General features: G+C 41.5%; 2 protein-coding genes across 2 annotated transcripts; one reads left to right on the plus strand and one right to left on the minus strand.

The window, feature by feature from the left end:
• Positions 1-3838: 3838 nt before the first annotated feature.
• Positions 3839-24398, minus strand: LOC143416148 (uncharacterized). The gene is made up of 4 exons (XM_076881576.1): positions 24344-24398; positions 11284-12738; positions 7133-8657; positions 3839-4030 (listed from the first exon to the last, which is right to left on the minus strand). The coding sequence occupies exons 1-4, from the start codon at positions 24352-24354 to the stop codon at positions 3839-3841; spliced, it is 3183 nt and encodes a 1060-aa protein (XP_076737691.1). The 5' UTR covers positions 24355-24398.
• LOC143416151 (uncharacterized) lies at positions 19354-21845 on the plus strand. The gene is made up of 4 exons (XM_076881578.1): positions 19354-19517; positions 20446-20594; positions 21293-21457; positions 21535-21845. The coding sequence occupies exons 2-4, from the start codon at positions 20538-20540 to the stop codon at positions 21622-21624; spliced, it is 312 nt and encodes a 103-aa protein (XP_076737693.1). The 5' UTR covers positions 19354-19517; positions 20446-20537; the 3' UTR covers positions 21625-21845.
• Positions 24399-26997: the final 2599 nt, after the last annotated feature.

Genomic DNA, 26997 nt, shown 5'->3' on the forward strand with positions numbered 1-26997 from the left:
GCAAACCTGTAAAAAAAGACATACTTACCTTTCAAATTAAAAATCAATTATGGAGGTAGAGGGATGTGAGGCTGCGGACCATCGGGGTTGATGGCCCGTGCACGCCCTGTTCCTCCTTCGGGAGGGACAGGTTCTTTTCTTCAACCCTAACCCTAAGCCCAAGTGGGAGGAGCTAACAAAAGTATAAAAGGCCAAGAGAGGCAGACAGAAAACAGAAGACACACTGGGTCGGCCTGAAGAAGGCAAAAATATGCCGAAACGTCGCGAACGGCCCAGTGAATGCTAAATGTGCACTAAAACCCTAGATATGGGCAATTTTTTGAACCAGGGCAGGGACACCACCACCCGGCCCCATCGATGGCCCGTGCACCTCAGGCTACCAGCTTGCTGGTGGCCTGATTCTTTTCTCAACACCTAACCAGCCAGTGCCTCGTGGGGTTGGGGGTGCCCCTGCCCTCTATCTTACCCTAACCCTAACCATAGGGGGGTCCCTAAAACAAAAAACAAAAAACGAAGACAAGAAGTCACGTACAGAAAAACAAGTAGAAAAAGAAAAAGACAAGAAGTCACGTAAAAAAGAAAAACAAGTAGAAAAAGAAAAAGACAAGAAGTCAGAAAAAGAAAAAGACAAGTAGTCACGTACAAGAAAGAAAGATAAGCAGAAAAAGAAAAAGACAAGAAGTCAGAAACAGAAAAAGACAAGAAGTCACGTACAAGAGAGAAAGGTAAAGAAACCGAGTAAGATAAAACAAAGAGAATAATGTAAACAAACACACGGAAAGGATTTAATGGAAGGGGGTGGCATAAACAAAAATACAGTGAACAAAGGACGGGATGTCAAAAAAGACAGGGGGTGCCATAAAAAATAGTAAGAAAACTAAAGATATGAAAGACAAGAAGTCACGTAAAAAAGAAAGACAAGAAGTCAGAAAAAGAAAAAGACAAGAAGTCAGAAAAAGACAAGCAGTCACGTAAAAGAAAGAAAGCTAAGCAGAAAAAGAAAAAGACAAGAAGTCAACTTAAGAAAGCCCAAGTGGGAGGAGCTAACAAAAGTATAAAAGGCCAAGAGAGGCAGACAGAAAACAGAAGACACACTGGGTCGGCCTGAAGAAGGCAAAAATATGCCGAAACGTCGCGAACGGCCCAGTGAATGCTAAATGTGCACTAAAACCCTAGATATGGGCAATTTTTTGAACCAGGGCAGGGACACCACCACCCGGCCCCATCGATGGCCCGTGCACCTCAGGCTACCAGCTTGCTGGTGGCCTGATTCTTTTCTCAACACCTAGTCCCATCCCCTTCCCCTTTCCCCCATCCCCACTATTTTGTTAAATACTTGGTAAAAAATAGGTAAAAAAATATGTAAAAAAATAAAAAATAAAAAAACAAATAAATAAATAAATAAATAAATACTTGTCATGGATGTGTAAATATTGAGTTTAAAAACTTTTCTGTAAATAGTAATTTTATTTTATGTATATACACACCATTCAGTTCATGTCAGTTCATATGGTGTAGTTTTAATTCATTAAAAAGGTTTAAAAACGTTTAAATTCATTTGTACTGTGGGGTTTTCTTTTTCTTTTTCTTTTTCTTTTTGTTGAAACTTCAGAAGCCGTTGAGGCGGAGCCAGAGCTTATTTAAGGGGTGAGCCTGCAGGCCAGGCTCATTCTTTCGCTGCCCTTCGACACAGACAGTCGCTCTTTCTGCAGCAGACTTATTTTAGTTAATTTTGAGTGTGCCCAGGCCTGAAGAAGACCACATTTGGTCGAAACGTCGCCACAGTGGCACACGATTAATTTTTTTTGAACCCTTTTCAGGGCATTTTTAGTTTTTAAGAGTTTTATTCTCTTTTTTGATTTTTATTTTCTTTTTTTTGGTTTCTTATAAAAATAAAAAAATAAAAAAGTAAAAAACACAAAAAACAACAAAAAAATATTGAAAAAAATTTACTTAGCCCTCCATCATGGCTGATGAAGGGTGGCAGCAGGTCCGCTATGGGAGGAGGGGTCGCTCCCGTATGCGGCCCGATACTTATCGACCCCAATCTCGAGACCAGGACTGGTCTTCTTGGGACCGGGGAGGGAGGGGCCCAGGAGGGAAGGACCGCGCATTCCTCGGTCCCCCCCCAGGGGGGACGGGGCCATAACCAACGTCCTAACCCCTAACCCTGCCTTCCCGTAGACGTGTCCAGCAGGGGACAAGTGGCAGGGGTGGAGGGATGGACCGAGCACCGTCTGGACCCTTTAGGGACCGGACTCAATCCCACATCCCTAACCACTTTATCCCCACCTCCTGACCCTCGGTATATATTATTTAATAAAGGGGGAATTAAATTAGTGAGAAATTGGAAAATTGGCTTAAAAATTCTAAAAACCAGGGTTCATAAATTTATCAGCACAATTCATAGGGTTTTTTTCATTTTTTCATTTTTTTTTTCATTTTTTTTTTAATTCAAAAATGAATTAAAAAACAAATTGGAATTAAAACAGTGATTAAATTAATTTGGCTTTAAAATTCATTAACAGTAATTTCATGGAGTGCAAATATGTTATTTTTGGCTAAAAAACAGTTAAAATGTAATGTGGATTAAGAAATAAAGACCAAATTCATTTTTACCGAACCAAAGTTAAAAAAGACGAATGAGATTTTACACAGCCGAGGGGAGAATATAAAAGGCGGAGCTCGCACAGGAGCTCATTTTCCACTCGGCACTCGATGAGAGCACATCTCTGCCAGTCCAACTGTTGTCAGCTAACCTAGCTTACAGTTTTCTGTGTGCCACACCTGAAGAAGACCGTGTACGGTCGAAACGTTGTGTTTTTTGTGTTTATTTTTGAATAAACAGTTTTTTTTGGCACACCGTCTTTTGTTGTTTACTGTTTTTACGTGGCTTTTTCCTTTCCACATTTTGGAAAGCGTTTTTTGTTCACATTAAAATTAAATAAATATTTTTTGAAGCACATTTAATTTTTTTGGAAAAAAGAAAAAAAGACAAAAAAATTCTGGACGCCATGGACGATGGCTGGACGGTGGTACGCTATGGCCGCCGCCGCCAATGTGACCGCCAAGTCTTCTGGGACGGGTACGGAGGGCCGCAGGGAGGGATGGACCGTGCACGCTCCTTTTCCTTTTGGAGAAGGGATTATCTTCCCCATCCTAACCCTAGTCCCATCCCCTTCCCCTTTCCCCCATCCCCACTATTTTGTTAAATACTTGGTAAAAAATAGGTAAAAAAATAAAAAATAAAAAACAAAAAAATAAATAAATAAATACTTCATGGATGTGTAAATATTAAGTTTAAAACCTTTTCTGTAAATAGTAATTTTATTTTATTTTATGTATATACACACCATTCAGTTCATGTCAGTTCATATGGTGTAGTTTTAATTCATTAAAATACTGTGGGTAAGGTTTAAAAACGTTTAAATTCATTTGAACTGTGGGGTTTTCTTTTTCTTATTCTTTTTCTTTTTGTTGAAACTTTAGAAGCCGTTGAGGCGGAGCCAGAGCTTATTTAAGGGGTGAGCCTGCAGGCCAGGCTCATTCTTTCGCTGCCCTTCGACGAAGACAGTCGCTCTTTCTGCAGCAGACTTATTTTAGTTTTGAGTGTGCCCAGGCCTGAAGAAGACCACGTTTGGTCGAAACGTCGCCACAGTGGCACACGATTAATTTTTTTTGAACCCTTTTCAGGGCATTTTTAGTTTTTAAGAGTTTTATTCTCTTTTTTGATTTTTATTTTCTTTTTTTTGGTTTCTTATAAAAATAAAAAAATAAAAAAAGTAAAAAACACAAAAAACAACAAAAAAATATTGAAAGAAATTTACTTAGCCCTCCATCATGGCTGATGAAGGGTGGCAGCAGGTCCGCTATGGGAGGAGGGGTCGCTCCCGTATGCGGCCCGATACTTATCGACCCCAATCTCGAGACCAGGACTGGTCTTCTTGGAACCGGGGAGGGAGGGGCCCAGGAGGGAAGGACCGCGCATTCCTCGGTCCCCCCCAGGGGGGACGGGGCCATATCCCACGTCCTAACCCTTTAGCGTCAGCATGAGAAGTTAAGGGACCTGACAAATAGTCGGTATTTTACGCATCGGGAGTGAGAACGAGTTGACATGACCGCTGTGTCTGAGAGTGTCTCCCTGTCACAGTGACAATAACAGAGGGTTGAGCTGAAAGTCTCAGAAAGATTACAGCTGATCACTTTGTTACTGATTATGATTCAGCTGTTTATGATGAATGGGACTTTTTCTTTTCTCCAGTCAAACCTTAAGTCTCAGCTCAGCAGCATCTCTTCAGTAATGTAATACAGCTCCCTCTAGGGGTCTCTGCTCCTCACCAACAGCTCATCACAGGTTCTTCCTGATATTTGAATGAAATCTCAGCTCTGATGGAACTTTGTGTGTGTTTTTGGTGAGTGTGTGTGAGAGCTGCTGCTGACAATAAACTGAAAGTGTTTGAGGAACAAAGAGAAACGGAGAAAATCAGCTGATGATCCAGTGAAGACACTCTGAGCAAAGTGATTGAATGAAGCAGAGATTTTATTGAGGATTGACAGAAAAATGCATTATACAGGAGATGATTTCATGTGGAAGAAGAGAATATAGTGTTGAAATCTCCCAATTCTTTGAATCTTTGGGCTGAAGGAGGGACAATACTCGGTGTATTTATGCTCGATCAACAATCATTTATTTCCATACAATTCAACACTTAACTCATTCACTGCCATTGACGTCTATAGACGACTTGGTGTTTCAGTTATCTTGGTGTTTTTCTATATTATGATTTATGATCTGATACTGTTGTGATTATGATTATCATTTAGTAGCCTTTGGTCAGTGTCAAGTCTGTCTCTGTCTAGTCTGTGTCTTAGTAAAGTGTGTTTTGTTTCCTGTTTTACTTTGAAGGTTCTTGTTCCTGTCTGATGTTAGTATGTGCAGCTTTGTTCCCCCCTGTCTCGTTAGCCCTGATCTCTCCCAGCTGTGTCTCCCTCCTGTTGCCGATTCCCCCGTTACTACCCTGTGTATATAAGCCCTGTGTTTTCCCATGCTCAGTGTCGCGTTGTACCATCAGATTATGCCTGTGTGTTCTTGATCTCAGTGTTCCGTCCTCACTTCATGTTTGTTTTCCTGCCAGCAATAAAGCTGAGGTTTTTTGAGTTACATTCCATTTTCCGAGTCCTGCATTTGGATCCTCATCTCTGCCTGCCCGCACACAGAGCCCTGGCACTTACGGCGCCTAAGTTATGACCTCGGCAGTTGTTTCTCTGCTTTCTGTAAGGTGGGGGTGTGGAATGTGATCTGTCTATCTCCCCTGTCTTAGACACAGAGTCTCCTGCTTACAACCTTCTCTTTATGATTCAACAATAGAACATGTCAAGAAAACAGTGTAACACATTCCCAGCAGATCAAGGATACAGAGTGATGCACATTTATCTAATGAACTAATATGTGAATATGTTCTGTTAACTCAAAAGTATAATGAGAACTAAACTACATACAGCTCACACACTCTATATAAAGGGTATAATATGATCTACAGCAGTATTATAATTCAACTACTTTGATTACATATAGAAGGTAACATATAATAACAGAATAATCTAATAATAGATAATTTGAACAAAGACCAACATGAAAGGATCCAGATATTTCCACTTGGCCCAAGTCATCAGAAATATTTCTAGCATGAAGACATGAAGAATCCAAGACATCGATCACATGGAAGAAGATCAGATTTCAGGACTGGACACTGAAGAGTCAAAGTTGGATTGCTGCGAGATCGATCAACTTTAGACCAGACAACAAACGACGGAGGCTCCGGAAAAGTGCAATCAAACGATGAGTTTTATTATCACAGGAGAACAACCAACCGTCAGCATACGGAATGGGTTGCTCTGACAAGAATACACTGGGTTCTGGTTTTATAGGATAAAATATCACACCTACGTCAATACATTCCAAAATACAGGGTGACAGACGGGCAAAAGTTCAATTCGTGCAAACAAGGGTACATCACATATACTTTTAATAACTATAAACTGACATATAACTTCTCCTTTCTTCATTACTTGCCTTTTAAGGTAATAACTTCAGGTCTTAGCATTTCTGAGAGCTAATAATGGACCCTTGTCATTAATCACTAAGTAGAGTACTTTGCAGCCAGTCTCAAACTGAAGCAGAAAACGCTTAGGCCTTTGCTCAGACCTGCTACTAGATTAATATGTGTATCGTAAGCGTGCATGCAATTAACCTGCTATGTTCTCATCTCCCCTCAGCATGTATCATCTGGACACTCTCACCAGTGAAGCTTAAAACCTTCTAGAATGGAACATCAACTCTAACCAAGCACATTTATGCATTGTGTATAAAATGAACTCAACCTATAAAAATAGAAAGGTCAATGTGATGACAGACATATTCAATGCAATATAAACCCTGTAGGAAATATTACTGATAAATGATACTGTGAAACATGTTATTAATACATTCTTCATAAGGCAAGGCAAGTTTATTTGTATAGCACAATTCAACAACAAGGTGATTCAAAGTGCTTTACAGAGACATTAGAAACAAGAACAAATAAAAAGCATGATTTAAAATTGAATAAAACAAGCAAATAAACTAACTAAGGCAAATTATATGGTAGCAATAAAAGAATCTCTGAATCCCAACAATTTCTACACTGTGTCTGAGTTCAGTGTGTCCAACATCATCTGTACTCACTGATTAGAATGACAACAACATGTTGGACTGTCTTAGATCATGTCAGTGACATGTTAATATCCTACAACCACTCAGACGCAGGTCTGGTACTTATATTAACACACTGTGGAGTTTATGTATCAGCTGTTTGTGTGTTGAATGCGTAAAATATATAAGACTAAATAAAACAAGAGACATTTAACTCATTACAGATTGGAGAAATTTACCCCCCACCATATTTGTATGACAATGTTGAAAATGTGAACCAAATGATAATAATTTTTTTTCTATGTTTAAAGAGTGTCAAAGTAAAGCTGCTCAGAGAAATTGTGTTTGTTTCTTCACAGCTTCTTGAAATTTGTTAGTTTATTTCCCCAAATATGATATTATAATATCATATTATTTATTAAACTCTGGTTCCCCATTTACTCTGCTCCTCATCTCCTCCAGTTTCTGGACCTTCTCTGTTTTGCCTTCCTCCTTCATCTTCTCAATCAGGAAGTCCAAGTGGACAATAGTGGATGCTGAATCAACTTTTAGAGCGATCTGCTCCAGTCTGACAAAATGTTGGTAGGACTCGTCCAGGAATTCTGACTTCCCTGCTTTCAGCTGTTTCATTTCCTTTTCAAGATTTTCCAAAAGATTAAACTTTTTCTGACCTTCATTTTTATTAGTCTCATATTTTTGTTTCATTTCTTCAATTGTTTTCTCAACTTTCCTTGTCTTTGTCACATATCTCCACTTTTCTTTCACATGATCTGATGCAGGACACTTGTTGGCACAAACAGTGCAGCAGCCATCTGTCATTACCTCACAGTGTGAAGGATACCAGGACACTGTGCATCCAGGATAGTGACAGGTCTCCTCACAGACTCTACAGCACAGAGCTCCCTCATAAAAAACCCCCCGCATCCCACCTTTGATTTTTGTTTCTTCTTTGTAGACCTCATCAACTTCTACCATGAACTTCTCATTCTTCTTCACGTTTTCTTCATTTTCCTTTAGAGCTTCTTGAATCTGTCTGATTTCTCTCTGTTTCAGTTCAGTAACTTTGATTCTTTCTTGCAGGTTTTTGATGCAGGCTTTCAGTTCAATGCGTTTCTTCAACACCTTTTTTGTCTTTATCAGCTTTTCAGGTCCACAACCAATAAGAAAAGTTGAAAAAACACCCATTTGTTTCTTTGTTAAGTCCCATGACTTCATTAAAGGATCTTCATACACTGCTTTTCTCTCTTTGCTTTGTTGATTATCAAACAGGAAGTAAACAGGCTCATTCTTCTCATTTTTGGAACATTCAATGTTTGCAGCTTTAAGAGCACCGAGAGCATTTTCAGGTGGCATTCCATCTGAGTGTGTTATCAGAGCTACAATGTTTTTCTCCAAGTCTTTACCAAACAGAGAAATAATTGAATCAAAGACTCGTCTCTGTCGGTCATTCAGTCTATTGTCTGATGCCTTCATCACCAGACATATTGAATTGAGTTCATATATTCTATCCTCTGATCGAAACAAGTCAAGTAATCGTTCACTGATGATGTCATCTTTTTCAGTCCCTCTGGTGTCTCCAAATCCAGGAGTATCAATGATGGTCAGAGAGTAGGGCAGAGTTTTGTCTTCACAATCAAAGATCTCGTACACAATTACATCTGATGTCTGACTTTCTGACTGACTCTTCTCCTCCTCCTCTACAATCATAAACCAGACTTCATCCTCCCACTTCACTCCCATGGTGTAGTTGACCAGAGCATTGATCAGAGTAGATTTTCCTCCTCCTGTTTCACCCACAAGTAAGATGGTTTTATTTATCTTGTTAAAATCTTTTTTTCCAACAGTCATTCTTGTTACAGTTCCAAACTGTTTCTTTGCTCTCAGCTGGTAGACAGCGGGAGGTCCTGAATGGATCAGAAAACTGTCTGATGAAATATCCTCATGTGGTGCTTTGATGTGAATAGTCCTAAAAGGAAAGTACTGATTTTTATTTTTGTTATATAACAAAAATATAATTTCAATAAATAACTAATAACATTCTGCTCAGTTTTTAAACCAATTGAAAGTTGTTGTGGTTTTTTTTAAGTTTCAGGGACTTTTTCTGTCTTTGATCTCACCAACCAGTCCAGTTAAAATCTTTTTTATTAGCTTTCTTTTTGTTATGATATACGCTGATATATTTGTCAATCCCATGTTATTAACACAATATTCCAACATAAGAAAAGCTTATGCATTGGGACATATGAGACTCTAACATATTCTGTTTGACAGCAATCTTTAAGAAACAGGAGCACACCCCAAATAATTGTCACTACTTCTAAAGAGAAGAAGTTAGTTGAAAGTAGCACAAAGTTCAATAGTGTCAGATGTTCAGCTGGACCAGGGATCTCATCAGACCAACAGAGGTTAGATAATCATCTCATGTTAACATTACCAAGAAAGTCTGGTTGCTGGACTGAGTGAAATCACCCCATAAGCAATATTCCCTCTAAGCTGCGCGTGTGAGCAGTTGCACGGTCTCTGCGCACAGAATAAAAAAATCTAACCTGAATTGAAATTAAAATTAATACTTTTACACTTCTGTTTTGCAGTGTTAGTCAGTGACTGGCTGCTCCCATATGGGATTAGAATGATGCCACCTTATCCCATAGTCCAGCCAATGATGCGATTCACATTCGTATATACGCAGCCAATCAACGTCGTTGACAGGCTATGACAGCGTCCTTATGTGCCGACACTGGTGTTTTAGCTAGCAAAGCGGCTGATGTGGAGTGAAGCCACGTTAATGACAACGTGTACAACCATTGGAGATGTGAGCAGGACAAACGGAACAACTGACGGAAAAGTGTGGACTTTATACCAGTTTTTAAATTATGTTGATCTGCCACGTAAAACCAGAGTTATGATAAAAATATCTGCAATGTTTGGTTTTCTTCCTGAATATTATCGTTGTTTATATTTACTGTGGGAAGAAACGCTCTAAAGCACTCTCCGCCTGTGAGCAAAAACAAAACCAAAAACCCCACCCTTTCCCATTGGTGGAAAAATGTACCATGTGGACCAATCAAAAAATGATACGGCAACATGGCATTTAGTTGTTTAGGAAGGAGGAAGTTTTAGGAGTGACGGCGGTGTTTTGAGATGTGAGAGATTTGAGATGTTTAGCGCAAATCTTGTGTTGTTAGTGTGTAGTGTAGTCAATAGTTTTGTTGTGTGTCAGAACAATGAGGTGACTGCTGAATGTTACAGGTGTTACAGGAGTGATACATCTGCTGTTGTCAGGCAGGTATCAGGCTGTTGTTCTCCTTCATTTCATAGTGCACAGAAATTCTTTTTTGGAGCGGCACAAATAATTTGTGTGGCATCAAATTTGATGCAGAACAGCAGATTGTTCTGCAAAAATTTTGAAATGTTTATTTAAAAAATGCCTTGGCTGCATTTTTAGGTAAACAGCTGCAAAAAACTGTTTGCAAAACTCAGTTACTTTTTTGAAGAAGTAACTATATAATTAATTGCCCAACATTGGTCATTATTTACGGTATTTTGCAGACAGAGAGTTACAGGTTTCTCTCCCAGACCATAGACTCGTAATACAAGTCAGAGCTTTATAAAATAAAAATAAATAAAGTTGTGTTTTCAAAGTTGGAGTTCAAGTTATTTTTACTTCCAATAGTGTTAACATACTACACAGGTCATGAACAAGATTTTTTTCAATTTTCATTGTAAATGGGCTAAAGCAGTTAATTAAAAGTCGTCTAACATAAATGTAAATGCTGTAATTTGATTATTTTACTAAACATGTAACTTGGATGGATTCGATGCTGGCGTGACCACAGTGCACGTCTGCTGTTGCTCACAGTGGTCCAAGGGATCGCTCAGGGAGTTTGTGTGTTCGCTCAGACACATGAAAAATTAGAGGGAACATTGCTCATAAGAGCACTTATGTAGGCATTTGTGAGTGGAATGGCAGCAAAGATCCTGAGTGCAACTGTTGTACATTCAGATATCATAGGAAATCAAACTCCACCAACTGTGACATCCATATTTAATGATGTTAAAATGGTTGTTATAGCTGGCAGTGTGGTACTTTACATGACTTTATGACTAGACCTTGTTATCCGCACAGCTGTTTAACAGTTTGTTACGATTCGGTGTTGTCAGTGTTTTGTTTTTCCGTGACTGTCATGTATTTCCTGTTTTACTTTGAAAGTCTGTGTTATCTTAGTGTTCAGTTTACGTTTCCTTGTCTCGTCAGGTCTAATTTGCCCCAGCTGTGTTTCCCTCCTGTGGTCCATTCCCTGATTGCTCCTTCTATGTATTTAAGCCTTGTGTTATGTGTCATGTAACATGTAACATGTGTCATGTTCGATCTTCCCCGTGTTGTAAATAGTTTGGTGTTTTGTTGTAAATAAATAGTTTGGTGTAAATAGTTGTAAATGGGTTTTGTCAATACTTTCGTTTGAGACACTTCCGTTTTTTGGGATTTTGGTGGAGAGCCTTAGTGGTGTTCTTCGTGGTTTTATTTTCCTTATCTTTGTTTTTCTACGTTGCACCCTGGTTGCCTAGGCCGGGGTGTAACAAGTTTAACATACCTGTGTTCCAGGGCTGCTCGAGTTCCTTCATCAACTTGGGTTTCAATCTCCTCCAGTTTCTGGACCTTCTCTGGGTCTCCTTTCTCCTTCATCTTCTTGATCAGGAAGTCCAAGTGGACAGAAGTGTATGTTGAATTAATGTTCAGGTCCATGTGTTTCAGTCTGACAACATGTTGATAAGCTTCATCCACTAGCTGTGACTTTTCTGAAGTCAGCTTGTTCATTTCCTTTTCAAGATTTGCCGAAAGGCTCACCTCACCTCTCTCCTTCTCAGCCCTCCTTAACCTGATCACATACCTCCACTTGTCTCTTACATGATCTAATGGAGGACACTTTTTGGTACAAACAGTGCAGTGACCATCTTTCATGACCTCACAGTTTTCAGGGATCAAACCTAGTGTGCATCCAGGATAGTGACAGTTCTCCTCACAGACAGTACAGCAGACAGCTGCTTCAAGCCCACACATCCCATTTGTGATAGGTTCTTTATGTTTGAAGACCTCAGCAACATGTGGAGTACTGCTCATCGTATTTTTGATTTCTCTCTGTTTTACGTCAATAAACTTGATTCTGTCTTGCAGGTTGTGGATGCAGGCTGTCAGTCTGATGCATTCATTCAGATCTTCAAATGTTTTCTCCAGCTTTTGAGGTTCAGCTTCTTCTAGAAAAGCTGTGAACTGGCATATTCCTCTCTCTGTTACTCTCCATGCCATCTCTAAACCAAACTCATTTTCCTCTGTTCTCTTTTTGTTCTGTTGATTATTAAACACAAAATAAAGAGATTGATTCTTCTTATTTTTAGCACATTTTATCTTTTGATGTTCAAGAGCTTTTTGTGCATTTTTAGGTGGCATTCCATCTGAGTGTGTGATGAGAGCTATGATGTTTTTCTCCAGGTCTTCACCAAACAGGATCATGAGTAAATCAAAGATGAAGATTAGTCGGTTATTCATTTGATTATCTGTCACTTTCATCACCAGACCTACTGCGTGAACTTCATTGACTCCATCTTCTGATCCAAAGAAATCTAATAATTTTTGATTAAGTATGTCATCCTTTTTGGTCCCTGTAATATTGCCATATCCACGAGTATCAATGATGGTCAGAGAGTAGGGCAGAGTTTTATCTTCAAAATCAAAGATCTCATACACGATCACATCTGATGTCTGACTTTTCTTCTTGTCCTCTATGATCTGAAACCAGACTCCATCCTCCCACTTCACTCCCATGGTGTAGTTGACCAGAGCGTTGATCAGAGTAGATTTTCCTGCTCCTGTTTCACCCACAAGTAAGATGGTTTTATTTGTCTTGTTTGGATTTTTTTCACCAACAGAGATTCTTGTCAGAGTTCCAAACTTCTGTTTCTTTGCTTGCAGCTGGTAGATAGCAGGAGGTCCTGAATGAATTGCAACTCTGGAAATGATGTCCTTGTATTTGGATGAGATGTTAGGCTTCCTGTAAAAAAAGATTAAATGTTGCACACATGTTATTTTTGAATGAGCATTGATTCTACTAACTATGAATTGCTGCCTTTTCTACTCTTTAGTTTAGCTGGAGGGTTGTGTTGTGTCACTGCATCCTGCTCTGTATTCAGAGGTGGAAGGTGAAAGGACTTATTATTTCACATCACTGCGGACCTGAAATTTGAGCAAGTAACACCAGTAAACACTACCACCTATGATGGAGTATTTTGGCCACACTGAAGACATCAACTAGATGAAGAAACATAGGGAATTTCTTTTGACAAATAACTCTAAATGTTTTATATATTTTAGATTCCTGAAAGCAGCCTCCCTTTGCTTTATTGAAAGCTCAGCAAACCATCGGCCTTCTTTCAGTGAGCTTCATGATGTAGTCACCTAAAATGGTTTCATTTCACAGGTGTGCCTTGTCAAGGTTCATTTGTGGAATTTCTTGCCTTCTTAATGAGGTTAGGTTGTGCAGAAGTCAGGTTGGTACACAGCTGACTATGGGGCGCTGTTTGTAAAGTGAAACATGCTGAAATTAACGGCAACATTTTTCCACATTTAGCTCAAAACCTTACAAAAACATATTTTTTCGAGTAATTTTTTACAACATTTAGTAAAATATTTGTAACTTTTCATCAAATGTTGAATATTAAATCTAAATGTTAAATATTAAATCTAAATATTATATTTAAATCTAAATGTTAAATATTAAATCTAAATATTATATTTAAATCTAAATGTTAAATATTAAATCTAAATATTATATTTAAATCTAAATGTTTAGGCTAATATGCAAATTTATTGTACGGATCAACGGAAATACCAAAATAAAAGCTTCCCGAAAACCTCCGGTGCAAAATTGTTTCTGTTCTCCTCCTCACTTCTCCCCGCCATGTGCTGCTTCACTTCTTGCCTATGAGCATGTCCAGCGATTTTGTGAAAATAGTGTTTTCCAAAGCGATTTTTAGAAAATGAATGAACATGTGTAGATTGAGTCCAAACGGTTCTCATGTGCTCTCCTTTTTCCGATAATTTAGGAGCGTGTTGGGTACCCGAAAGCATAAAATGTTGACGATTTGTCACCTAGCGAAAATTATTACGCTTTGGGAGTGAGAACGTGTCTGACCACTACCGGCACACTTTTGCACTGGAAGTTTTCGGAAAGCTTTTATTTTGGTATTTCCGCTGATCCGTGCAATAAATTTGCATGTTAGCCTAAACATTTAGATTTAACATTTAACATTTAGCATTTAGATTTAGATTTAAATATAATATTTAGATTTAACATTTAGATTTAGATTTTAATATAATATTTAGATTTAACATTTAGATTGAATATTTAACATTTAGATTTAACATTTAAAATTCTGTTTTAAATATGAAAAGTTACAAATATTTTACTAAATGTTGTAAAAAACGACTTGTTTTGAGCTAAATGTGGGAAAATGTTGCCGTTAATTTCAGCATGTTTCACTTTACAAACGGCGCCCCATAGCTGACAGCCCTATTTAACAGCTGACAGAATTCATATTATGGGAAGAACCAATCAGCCAATTAATCCTCACCTCCCTGCCCTGGAAAACATTATCTTCTCAGGTTGGAAAGACCACTCACTCCTCCTGTACTTTCCTCTCACCTCAGCTCCCCTCCATTCAATATACTTACTAAACTGGTCACTGTCTGCTTTTGGTTCCTGCACTTGAGTCAATCTGTTGGGTTGGCCCCCGTTCCCAGCCAATTGCTCTTAGAACTATCCATCCATCCATCCATTCGCTTCCGCTTATCCTTTTCAGGGTCGCGGGGGGCGCTGGAGCCTATCCCAGCTGTCATAGGGCGAAAGGCGGGGTACACCCTGGACAGGTCGCCAGTCTGTCGCAGGGCCAACACACAGGGACAGACAACCATTCACACTCACATTCACTCGCACATTCACACCTAGTGACAATTTGGATTAATCAATTAACCTATCCCCACAAGCTGCATGTCTTTGGACGGTGGGAGGAAGCCGGAGTACCCGGAGAGAACCCACGCAAACACGGGGAGAACATGCAAACTCCACACAGAAAGACCCCGGCCTCTTAGAACTAGTGATGGTAAATTTGATTATTTTTACTGAATCGAGTTTGAATGAGTCGCTCACCAAAATGAATCAGGTTATTTGAGTCACTGAGTCAGTTGCCCTGAGAGTGCAAAACATGTACAGTCTTTTGGTTTCTTTGTCAGAGTTGTGCTTGCTGATTTCTTTTCTGTGTTCTCTAATTGCTGTCTCCCCTGTCTGCTGTATCCCCATGTCAAGTCCTGTTTTCCTTTGAAAGTCTGTGTGTCATTTTAATGTGTCTGGTTGTGCTTCCTTTGTCTCATCAGGCCTGAGTTGCCCCAGCTGTGTTTCCCTCCTGTTACCCATTCCCTGATTGCTCCCTCTGTGTATTTAAGCCCTGTGTTTCTCTGTGTCCGTGTCGCGATCTACCCTTATCTACCCTCATTCATGCTGTGTGTTCTTTCTGCCTGCCTGAGTTTATTTTTTGGATTCTCAGTTTTGTAATTTTTGAGTTCAGCATTAAAGATGTTTTGAGTTCACGTTTTGCCTCTGAGTGTCTGCACTTTGGGTCCACCATTCCTGCACAAAGCCATTTCATAACAGAAGACACAAAGCTCAGCAGCACCATAGCTGCATGGAGAGAGCAAGTCAGGGCTAGTGAGCTCTCTCTCTCTTTCACTAACTCTTCTTCATCGCTGCCCCAGTGCAACACACACTCCTCACCGGCCTCTCTCCTGGTGACTATGTGGCCAGACGATGAGTTTTTCATTTCTCCACCGGTTCCAGTTCCCTCCTCCAGAAGGAAACGGCACCACCGCCACTCCTCTCTTCAGTCATCTGTTCTTCCACCTGTTGTTCCCGCTGGGGGTTCTGGGGAACCACTCCAGCCTTCGTCTGTCTCCGCTGGAGGGTCCGAGGGGCCCGTCCAGTCTTCGTCGCCTGCAGCGCCACCATCTGCAGCTCCCACGCGTTCGCCTGCCTTGCCTCCATCAGCGGCTCCCACGCCATCACCTGCAGCGCCACCACTTGCTCTACCATCTGCGGATTCTGGTCCTGCCTCGCCTGGTCCTGCCTCGCCTGGTCCTGCGGCTGCCAGGCCACCGTCCAGTCCATGTCCAGCACTTCAACATTGCCAGCCACGTTCCAGGCTGCTGACTGGCTGTTTGGGTGTTGCACTTTGGGTCCACCATTCCTGCCTGCACACAGCCATTTCATAACAAACACGCTCTGAGTTTCAGCAGCTGAGAGCCGAGAGGGAGGGGTGTGTGAGTCGTATTTAGTGCAAGCGTCCACTGAGCTGGGAGCCAGGGGGCACTAATGCACCTCAGCGTTGGTTGCCAACCAAGAAGAAGAAGAAGAAGCTGTGAACCAGAATGGAGGAGGTGAGTTTCTAACAGTAACAGGGATGAGTCAGGGAATGAGTCAGCTGGGCTTGTGAATCATGATTCACGAGTTAGTAAAGTGATTCTCGAGTATTGAAGGATTCGTTCATGTCTCGCACATCACTTCTTAGAACTGAAGAAGCTCCTCGAATGAGAGATGAAATGTATTCAAACTTAAAGAAGTCCAGAGATGCTTCTCTTCCCATGCTCCTTAGTTTAATATGACTAAAAACCTTCACAGACATTTCAAGTGACTACCTCATGAAGCTCATCCAGAGAATTCCAAGAGAGCGCAAAGCTTTAATCAAAGCAATGGGTGGCTATAGAACAGGTTTTGAGTTATTTCACATGCTTTAATTTCTTACATAGTTCCAGAAACCCTGCTAGCCTTTCCTGGGGGTCCCGTCTCTTGAACCTCAAGGTTTGATGATGTCACACTGCTACAACGCCTCCTATCTTAGGTACTGCTGCTGCTTGATTTTTCAGGATCTGGTATGTAGGCAGTTTGAGTCCCTTGCCTTGATGGTCCCCTGCCTCCAGACGATTTGCTGCGATGCATTGCCGGAAGCAGATTGCCTGTGGCCCCATTCACCCAGTAGATCTGCCCCTGGCCCCTGTGGTTGCCCCTTTGGGCTCCTTCTGGGAAGGGCTGTATGCCCTAACACGGACGTGAGGGTAAAGGAATCCTTGCTGGCCAAGCTGCACAGGGCAATGGCTACACAGGCTTGTCTTTCCATTTTTCCATTTTCTCGCTCCATTTGCGGCACTTGGTGCGACAGCTGCAGGCGGGTTCTGGGGACCCAGATGATGATGGGGAGGTGCAGGAAGTGTCCCAGCTCCTCCACCAAGCTACAATAAATTGCCATGCTGCTCAGGAAATGTCACGAGGCCTGCGCTGGCGTACGGCAAGAGTTGGGAGGCCCAGAGCTTCTCCCCCCGAGACTCTAACTTGGGGCCATGGAGATCTCCGGCCTCAGCTCCATGGGCCAGTCTTGCGTTTTGCCCCTTGCAGGCGACTGTACACAGGTGAGGTGGGGAAGACTTGGAGCAAAGACTCAGCTGTCCTCCAGCCGACCTCCTGACATCCTTTGAGTCGGGCCCAGTAGCGAACTGCTGCTTTATGCTATGTTCCTCTGGTGTATTGCCCGCGGTTTGCTGGTTTATACACCAGGCGAGCCTCGCTGCGTCTGACACTTCACCCAGCGGTTGAGTTCTCCAGCCTGCAGCGCCAGCTCCTTGCACAGCATTGGCCTCCGCCATAGACCCCCTGATGATCTGAGCTTCCTTTTTGGCTCTGGGTATGGAAACATCAAATACTTGGCTTGGCCTGCTAATGCAGGCTGTGTTCTCCTAGCGTATTGCCCGTGGTTCACCGGTTTACACCCAGTCAGACCTCGCTGCGTCTGATACGTTCTCAAGCCTGTAGTGCCAACTCTCTGTCTGGTGTATTCCCCGCATGTCGTGGGTTTACACGGCCAGTGGGACCAAAATTGGTCACTCGGTATGCTGCGCTTCCTTGCAGTCGGCCTAGCTGATAATGGGCTGACCTTGAGCGGCTGCTCAGTTGCGGTCCTTGGATCTTGCAAGACCAGCTAAGGCCACTCTTGTGTCTGGCAGGCTGATGCCTCCTTCCCCCGGCTCTTCCTTGCATCTGGCAATGCCATGACCAGGGTGTGTGTGTGTGTGTGTATGCGTGTGTGTGTGTGTGTGTGTATGCGTGTGTGTGTGTGTATGCGTGTGTGTGTGTGTGTGTGTGTGTGTGTGTGTGTGTGTGCGTGTGTACATACGTTTTGTCAGAAGCGGTACTTTCACTCTGGGATTTGGTTGCACTGTCTCCTCGTGGGGTGTCTTACAGAGTTACCCTGTACATATGGAATATGTAACGGAGTAGAGAGATAGTCCCGATACGATAGAGAATGAAGGGTTACATTGTAACTTTGGTCTTTCCTATCTCTCCACCTTCAGGCCACTTGGAGACGTGTTCCGATCAAACAAACTCTTGTTTCCTTGTGTGTTTTTGCTCTGCTTTTACTGTCATGGATTTTGACCTCCTTTTCCCTGTGCTCAGGTTTTTGGATTTCCTCCCATGGTGTGAGAGAGAGTGTGAGAGAGAACCCTCTGTATTTCCTTTGGTTGTCTGGACCCTTGGACCCCTTTCTCTTGAGCACCATTTCCTTATTCACATTTTTAGATAGCCCCCCAAAATATTTACAGCAATATAAATAAACATGCCTAACTGATCTCCTGACTATCTGCTTGAGTTTACCTGTCCATTATTCATGAATTGTCAGTGAATGATAACCACATCTGGACTAATTAAATAAATTACAAAAAGCTACATAAGAGACTTCAGGCTGTGTTGAAGAATGAAGGTGTTCATACCAGATATTGACTTTCAAGTTTGTTAAAATGTTTCTGAATTTGCTTTATATATCGCATTTATATTTATCTTACACTCAGAAAAATTATGGTTCTTAAATGGTTCTTCAGATGTCTTCATGGTTCTTTAAAGAACCATCATACGTCAAAGAACCTTTTTATTTTGTGGATGGTTCTTCAGCTATTACAAATGGTTCTTTAAAGAACAAAAGGTTCTTTATCCTTAGCAATCTAAGTTTGATGGTGTAAATGGCATAAATATTTATTCACTATAATGAGGCTGTTAATTATACTGTGTGTTTTCTTTGTGTGCATGTGTGTGCAAAGGGGGAGGGCGGGATACCTGGCAATTACCCTTTAAGAGAAGATGGTAGGAAACTGAATATTCAAATAAAAGTTAGAAATATTTGCAAACAATAGACACAATACACACATTCAAATACTGTACTTTAGTTTTAAATTTTAATAAACATTACTATTTTCTACTCCAAGGCATTACTTTTGAGATTATTATATATTTTTGAAAATATAGCATAATGATAATACTAGTTATTGTAAACTTTACAAACCACCCAGCAGTATGTAAAGTCAAATTATAAAATACAAGTAAATAACAATTGCAGAACAGAATGTCAGTGTAATGGACACAGACTTCGTTTTGACAAAGCACACTGCTTAGGTAAATGATCTGAGTAGTTGTTCATCACTGAGCAATTTGTTGATATGTGTTTCGAGCCAAATAAATGACAGGGAGAGAGAGAGAGACGTCAGAACACGTCATACTATAACCTCCCGGGAGCGGACGGAGGGGGTCAGTCGTTGGGATGCGCATGCGCAGACAGAGTGTGCGAGCGGCGGGCCTTGACCTTCGGGAAAAAAAACTCACGGACGGTGACAGCGAAACGGATAACAGTCTTCAGTACCTGCTGGACTTTGAAGCTGTGGATTCTGGGATTGTTAGAAAAGGTAAAACATTTTCATTAAAACCTTATTACGGTTTTGTTTTTGTTACTCGTCATTGTAGCTTGCTGTTAATGTGCTAACAGTAGCGATTAGCTAGATACGTTAGCCGTTGAGGTCAGCGCAATTTAGTATCCGGTATACAGAAACTGTTTTCCTAACAAAACCACTGTTATAATTAAGTGAAGGTGCTCCCAGCTAATTTGAACCTTTGGCTTCTAAAATATGTGGTTCAATTGCGTGCTGCGTACATAACCTAATGTCAGCTAGACCGAAATTAAAATTTAATATATTATTAAAGTCACTAAAATGGCGCCTGAAGCCTGTTGTGGCGTGAGCTCTGTGTCTGCTCTAGAAACTCTGAAATTCTGTAGATCTGAGCCGTACATTAAATACTCACATGAACCTGTACTTTGAATTCTGTATGAGCTGTATAAAATACAGCTATGCATAAGTGTTTTGAATGAATAATTAGATTAGATAACTCTTTATTGTCTAATCTAATTATATAGAAATGAATAGAAATGTGACATGAGAAGGTGTGTCTTTGACTGTTCCTGCATAACTTAGTTTCGGACTAGTTGACAAGTTATGCTCCGGTCATTTGATGTTTCCAAGATAGATGTTCTTTTGTAATATAGTTAATTTTTTTGTATATTTCATTTATCCACCATCATACATCATACATACAAGCCAAGAAGAGGTCGTTATACTAACAAGAGGTATCAACACCGGGCCAAAGTTCAGCACATGGTTAAAGTTTGTAATCCAGCCAGGGTGTAAATATCACTCAGCAGCCAGAGCTGAAGCAGGTAGCATCAACACATAAATCTACTCTACCCGGCGTAAATCACAAGAGCACCTCTGACCAAAAAGCTGTAGATTTTTCTTGTTTGCACAAATTAATCCAGATTCACATTAATTGTGTTCACAGCTCCAACAAAATGAGGAAGAGGAGGGGGAGAAACACAATTAGGTTGAATTACAATTGGATGGAAGGCGAGGACAAGGAGAAGGAAGCTTAGGATGAGGAGGAAGAGAAGCAGCAGGAGCATCTTTAGGGATCCCTATGATGTCATTGAGGTTGGTTTCATTAATATGGTCCTCTCACAAAGAAAGATGACTTGTTTTAGTTCACCTACTTCCTGTATTAAATAGTGATGTGCAAAATGTTGTGAAAAACCATGGAGCAGGTACGTATAGTGCATCTGCAGGTAAATGAACATCAAATCTCTAAGACAGACTGAAATCTGTATATTTATCACCCTTATGATAAAACCCATGTCAGCCATTGGTTTATGGACTTTGTATTTTGAAGCCTCAACATTTGCTTTCTTGCTGTTGCTATGTTGGAACCATATTAGGATGAGGGATCAGAATCTGGAGTCATGCACACTATTGTTTCATTTAGTGTGTATCCATAAGATTCGTACAGCAGATCCAAGTTGTGCCTTGAAAACAGGAAAGTCGTCTGCATAGAGGAGAACTGTAATAGCAGGCTTGTAAAAAGTGAGGCTTTGTGCTCTCGTTTTACTTCTGTCACCCTGTTTTGATGCAGATTTCACTTGAAATCAGGCAAGAACTGGACTTATTTTTTTATGTGTTCTTGTGAATTGATTGTGTATCGCATATGTTTGATTTGACTTTCTGCAAGACAACAGTTGTCCGCTGGCCAAAAAAGTTTTCCAAATACCTCCACGTGATCTAGCCTGGATTTAGAAAAGAATAGCATAAAAATCTACACCTCCTGCTTCAGATGCAATTTGTGTTTCTGTGTTCAGAGGCAGCGGCGAGAGGGGAGACCTCGGCTCATCCAGCTGGAGAGCCTGACCAGGAGGAGTCGAACATTAACTCAGCTCTTCCAGGGCACCCTGCAGACTCGGCTGCTGGCATCGGCGAGGGATGACGTGAACGCCAAACTGGAGTCCATCACAGGTCAACTGCAGGTATGCGAGTCAGACCTTCTGAGGAGGGTTGCACTTTTCTCTTCTTTATAATTGACTCTTTTCTCTATCTCTTTCAGCTCCTTGTCTCAGAGTGGGAGGGATTTGAAGCACAAAGGGAGGAACTTGTCATTTGGTTGGCTGATATGGATGTGAGGTTGACCAGCTGACAGGAAACACCAGTGAAAAACTGAAACAACTGCAGGTGTGGGCTTGTTTTGATATGACATATACAGGGAGTGCAGAATTATTAAGCAAGTTGTATTTTTGAGGAATATTATTATTGAACAACAACCATGTTCTCAATGAACCCAAAAAACTCATTAATATCAAAGCTGAATGTTTTTGGAAGTAGTTTTTAGTTTGTTTTTAGTTTTAGCTATTTTAGGGGGATATCTGCGTGTGCAGGTGACTATTACTGTGCAGAATTATTAGGCAACTTTACAAAAAACAAATATATACCCATTTCAATTATTTATTTTTACCAGTGACACCAATATAACATCTCCACATTCACAAATATACATTTCTGACATTCAAAAACAAAACAAAAACAAATCAGCGACCAATATAGCCACCTTTCTTTGCAAGGACACTCAAAAGCCTGCCATCCATGGATTCTGTCAGTGTTTTGATCTGTTCACCATCAACATTGCGTGCAGCAGCAACCACAGCCTCCCAGACACTGTTCAGAGAGGTGTACTGTTTTCCCTCCTTGTAAATCTCACATTTGATGATGGACCACAGGTTCTCAATGGGGTTCAGATCAGGTGAACAAGGAGGCCATGTCATTAGTTTTTCTTCTTTTATACCCTTTCTTGCCAGCCACGCTGTGGAGTACTTGGACGCGTGTGATGGAGCATTGTCCTGCATGAAAATCATGTTTTTCTTGAAGGATGCAGACTTCTTCCTGTACCACTGCTTGAAGAAGGTGTCTTCCAGAAACTGGCAGTAGGACTGGGAGTTGAGCTTGACTCCATCCTCAACCCGAAAAGGCCCCACAAGCTCATCTTTGATGATACCAGCCCAAACCAGTACTCCACCTCCACCTTGCTGAGTCAGACTGGAGCTCTCTGCCCTTTACCAATCCAGCCACGGGCCCATCCATCTGGCCCATCAAGACTCACTCTCATTTCATCAGTCCATAAAACCTTAGAAAAACCAGTCTTGAGATATTTCTTGGCCCAGTCTTGACGTTTCAGCTTGTGTGTCTTGTTCAGTGGTGGTCGTCTTTCAGCCTTTCTTACCTTGGCCATGTCTCTGAGTATTGCACACCTTGTGCTTTTGGGCACTCCAGTGATGTTGCAGCTCTGAAATATGGCCAAACTGGTGGCAAGTGGCATCTTGGCAGCTGCACGCTTGACTTTTCTCAGTTCATGGGCAGTTATTTTGCGCCTTGGTTTTTCCACACGCTTCTTGCGACCCTGTTGACTATTTTGAATGAAACGCTTGATTGTTCGATGATCACGCTTCAGAAGCTTTGCAATTTTGAGACTGCTGCATCCCTCTGCAAGATATCTCACTATTTTTGACTTTTCTGAGCCTGTCAAGTCCTTCTTTTGACCCATTTTGCCAAAGGAAAGGACGTTGCCTAATAATTATGCACACCTGATATAGGGTGTTGATGTCATTAGACCACACCCCTTCTCATTACAGAGATGCACATCACCTAATATGCTTAATTGGTAGTAGGCTCTCGAGCCTATACAGCTTGGAGTAAGACAACATGCATGAAGAGGATGATGTGGACAAAATACTCATTTGCCTAATAATTCTGCACTCCCTGTATTTGATATGAAACATACGTCAGAGACATTATCCTAAACTGGACTAACAAAGGACCATGAGTACAACATGAAACGTACATTACATAGCGTAATGCTAAAGTTCATTGATCATTTTAATCATAAACTTGTTGTTGAAATATTTTTACTGAACATGCAAACATCTGCTGATGAAAATGTGTTGATTTATTGGTCTGTTATGAAGCTATTGCTATTTATAATGTGTTTTATCACTTTCTGATGTTTTATTAATTAAACAATACATGTATTGTTGTGTTATCTGTAGCTATAGTATTTATATATATTTATTTATAGTATAGCAAATATATTTAATTATTACTGTTTAAAACACTAATATGTGACATGTATTAGTAGTGATGTTGTGCTGAGGGTTAAAATGCCTTTTTGTCTTTTGGTAACTACAAAATGACAATAAACCATTAATATATGTCTATGCTGTGCTCGTATTTATTTTACCCTACTCAAATTCAATTTATGATGCATTTTATTTTGAAAGATTTAAAATGGTTTTTTAAAGAACCACTCAAAAAAGGTTCTTTAAAATGGTTCTTTTAAAGAACCATTTGAAGGACCTTTTTAAAATGGTTCTTTAAAGAACCATTTTTAAAAAGGTTCTTTGAAAAACCATTAAAGGTGCCCCAAAGAACCATTTCTTGATGGTTCTTTGGGGCACCTTTAAAGGTTCTTCAATGAACCACTGAAAGAAATGGTTTTTCAAAGAACCATTGTTTGAAAGGTTCTTTGTGGCACCAAAAAAGGTTCTTCTATGGCATCAGTCTAAAGAACCACTTTTGGTTCCAGTTGGCACCTTTATTTTTCTGAGTGTATGTTTCAATAAATCCCCTATTTCCCATTTTCCTGCAACGTTTACTGCAGTGAATCTGGCTTTCTCTCTCTTTCTTTTGGCTGACCTGTTTTTCTTTTTATTCACCATTTCATTTTTATAAAAACTGTTAATATCAAAACTTATAGTAGCCTTTCAAGTGCAAGGTTCAAGTGCTTAATTTGTTTTAATATGTTATATTTGCACATCTAATTGCATTTTTGTGTTGTTTTTGTTTTAATTGTTCAACATTTTACTCACTGTGTTGCCATGATGAATTGTACACAGGTGCCTTTCCCAGGATGGTTGAACCAAGTATTTGTATCTAAAATAAATAAAGAAAAAAAGTAAGAGTTTCACCAAATTTTGTGGAAGAAAGTTACATGCCCAAAAAAGAAAAACAAAATATGCTCTGCAGTGTTTTTAGCATGTTTCCTCTTGCTGGGAGCCTTTTCTTGTGATTTAAATTAAGTGTTTGCCAAGTTTTGATTTTGTTTTTACTGAGCAAAACATTAACATGCCGATGAATAAAAATAGTCAGTAAATAAAAAAAGTAGAGATTACAACATTTACACTATTTTATCTTCTTACCTGTGTCGTCGGCTTCAGATTCTGTGATATCTAATCAGGCAGAAAGAGCAAGGGTGAGTCAGTCCTCAGTGACTTTATACACCATCAAAAGAAGGGACGGCCCCTCTGTGCTCACATGATTTCACAAATATCTCTTATTGAATTTGTTTTGCAACTTTCTTATCTGTGAAGTTTATAAAGAGAAGATTAAAATAAATGCACAGAACATAGGTAAACAGAAAAACTTTAACAACAAACCGCTTTACGAAAGCCTATAGGTTTTTAAGCCAATACTAACAATACAGTACAAGCTATCCTTCAATAGGAATGTTCCAACTGTATTTTGTGTGGTAGATAACTTATTCTTATAAATAATTCTATACTTGCTGTTATTCATTGTTAAATAACTTCCAGATTGCTGTATTGCTGTCAGGGTTTCTGGGTCTTTGACCCAGTATTCTTAGTTCATGTTCACTGTTTATATTCTGTCTGCTTCACCTCCTGTTTTATTGTGTTAGCCTTGGTCCATGTGCATTATGTTCCATCCTCTTCCCGTTTATCATTAGTTCATTATGTTCAGCTGTGTACTCACCAGGTTCTAATCTCTCATCACTCAGCCTGTGTATTTATGTCCCTCAGTTCAACCAGTCCAATGTCGTGTCATTGATGTTCGTGATGTTGTCCTTGCCGTTGTTAGGTTGTCCTCTGTTCAGTTCCGTCAGGTCAGCCGGTCAGTTGTCAGTCAGTCTTTCATTCATCCATTCAGTCAGTCGTCCAGCCGGCCAGCCGTTTCCTACCTCTGTTCTGTTTGTTCACTCCGTTGACAATAAAACACCAATCTTCACCTACCTGTGAGTCCAGCGTTTGGGTCCTCCTTCTTTCGTCCACGACCTCACCCTGACAGAATGACACGACCCGTGCCACGAAGACACGATGTGGACCCAGTGGACTCGGACCTCTTCGAGCGGCAGGACGCAGCGCTCTCCATTTGGGCGGAGAAGCTCAGGTGGAAACAGCGGCTCTTCTCAGAGAGGGAGCACGTCTTCGAGGGGACTCGTCTGGCTCTGGGCGGGCCTCGGAGACGCCGCGGTCCTCCACCTGCTGCCTCACCTGCAGCGGAGCATTCGCCGCGGAGAGTGGGCGTCACAGGCCAAGCTTCGGCCGCTCGCTCTCCCGCTGCTCCGCTCCTCGCTCGTCCGCCAGCCGTTCTACTCACCGGACCTTCAACCTCGCCATGGCACAGCGGCTCCGCCTACCACCTCGGCTCAATGGAGGCTCCTGTGCCAGAGGCTCATCTGTTTACCCCGCCCGCTTCCTCTACCCGGAGAAAGCGGCACACACGCCACCGTAACATGGACTATTTCCAGCCACTCCCGGCGGTGAGTCCCAGTGACTGTTTGCCACCTTCCTCAGTTGACTCTTCACATCAGATAAATAATAGACGCCTCTCCGATTCATGGGGAACGTCCCTCTTGGACGACAATGTGGACTGGGTAGACTTTTTCTGCTCTGTTTCCCCAAAGACAGCTCAGTTAAAGACTGTAAATAGCGGTGGCAGGAAGACCAGAACACTCCCCAATAAACCCGTCAGTATCACTCACCCAGTCGTTGTTTCCACACCCGTTATTCAGCCATTTCCCACCAGCACGGGGGCCCAGCCTACGCCCACACCAGTGCCAGCCCCCAGGAGGAGGGCAGCTGTGACCCGGTCTGCCTCCACACCTGCTTCTGTTTCTCAGGTGGGGGTGACTGGTGTCCAGCCACCTTCCGTGCCCGTCCCAGCGCCCAGGTTGAGGGCAACCAGAACCCAGCTTGACCCCCCTGGAGGCTTGGAAGAGCTAACCGGTCCACCTGCCACTTCACCTCTTCATCCACCTCCTGATCCAGCTTTTCATGCCCTCGCACTATCACTGGTTAGGCTAGCTGAGGTGTCCCCTGCTCAGGCCCCAGCTTTATTAGCCCAGGCTGCACTGTTGTCCCCTTCACTAGCTCACTCTTTAGCTCAGCCATTAGCCTCACCGGCCTCTGTTTATCCATCAGTCTCCTCAGTCCCGTCAGTTCCCTCACCTGCTGTTCAGCTTTCACTCCAGTCAGTTCACTCACCTGCTGTCCAGTCTCCTGCTGCCCTCCAGTCAGTCCAGTCACCTGTAGCTCAGTCTCCACCTGTCCTCCAGTCACCTGTAGCTCAGTCTCCACCTGTCCTCCACTCTTCTGTAGTCCAGTCTGCTGCCCAGTGCCCTGTAGTCCAGTCGCCTCCTGTTTCCCAGTCGCCTGTCCACCATCCCGTCCAGTTCCCGGACCTGCAGCCACAGCACCCAGAGCCAGCTGTGAGCTCTCCTGCTCCT

The sequence above is a fragment of the Maylandia zebra genome, unplaced genomic scaffold (assembly GCF_041146795.1).
Source record: "Maylandia zebra isolate NMK-2024a unplaced genomic scaffold, Mzebra_GT3a scaffold25, whole genome shotgun sequence".
Taxonomy (NCBI): domain Eukaryota; kingdom Metazoa; phylum Chordata; class Actinopteri; order Cichliformes; family Cichlidae; genus Maylandia; species Maylandia zebra.

What these genes read in the sequence shown, in the direction of transcription:
- LOC143416151 (XM_076881578.1), top strand. Translation starts at nt 20,538, where the DNA reads ATGAGGAGGAAGAGAAGCAGCAGGAGCATCTTTAGGGATCCCTATGAT. An exon ending in ATCCCTATGATGTCATTGAG is followed by an intron (nt 20,595 to 21,292) that starts GTTGGTTTCATT and finishes TTCTGTGTTCAG; the next exon opens with AGGCAGCGGCGAGAGGGGAG. An exon ending in CCATCACAGGTCAACTGCAG is followed by an intron (nt 21,458 to 21,534) that starts GTATGCGAGTCA and finishes TATCTCTTTCAG; the next exon opens with CTCCTTGTCTCAGAGTGGGA.
- LOC143416148 (XM_076881576.1), bottom strand. An exon ending in CGAGCAGCCCTGGAACACAG is followed by an intron (nt 8,658 to 11,283) that starts GTATGTTAAACT and finishes CTTTCCTTTTAG; the next exon opens with GACTATTCACATCAAAGCAC. An exon ending in TGGAGGAGATGAGGAGCAGA is followed by an intron (nt 4,031 to 7,132) that starts GTAAATGGGGAA and finishes CTAAAGGGTTAG; the next exon opens with GACGTGGGATATGGCCCCGT.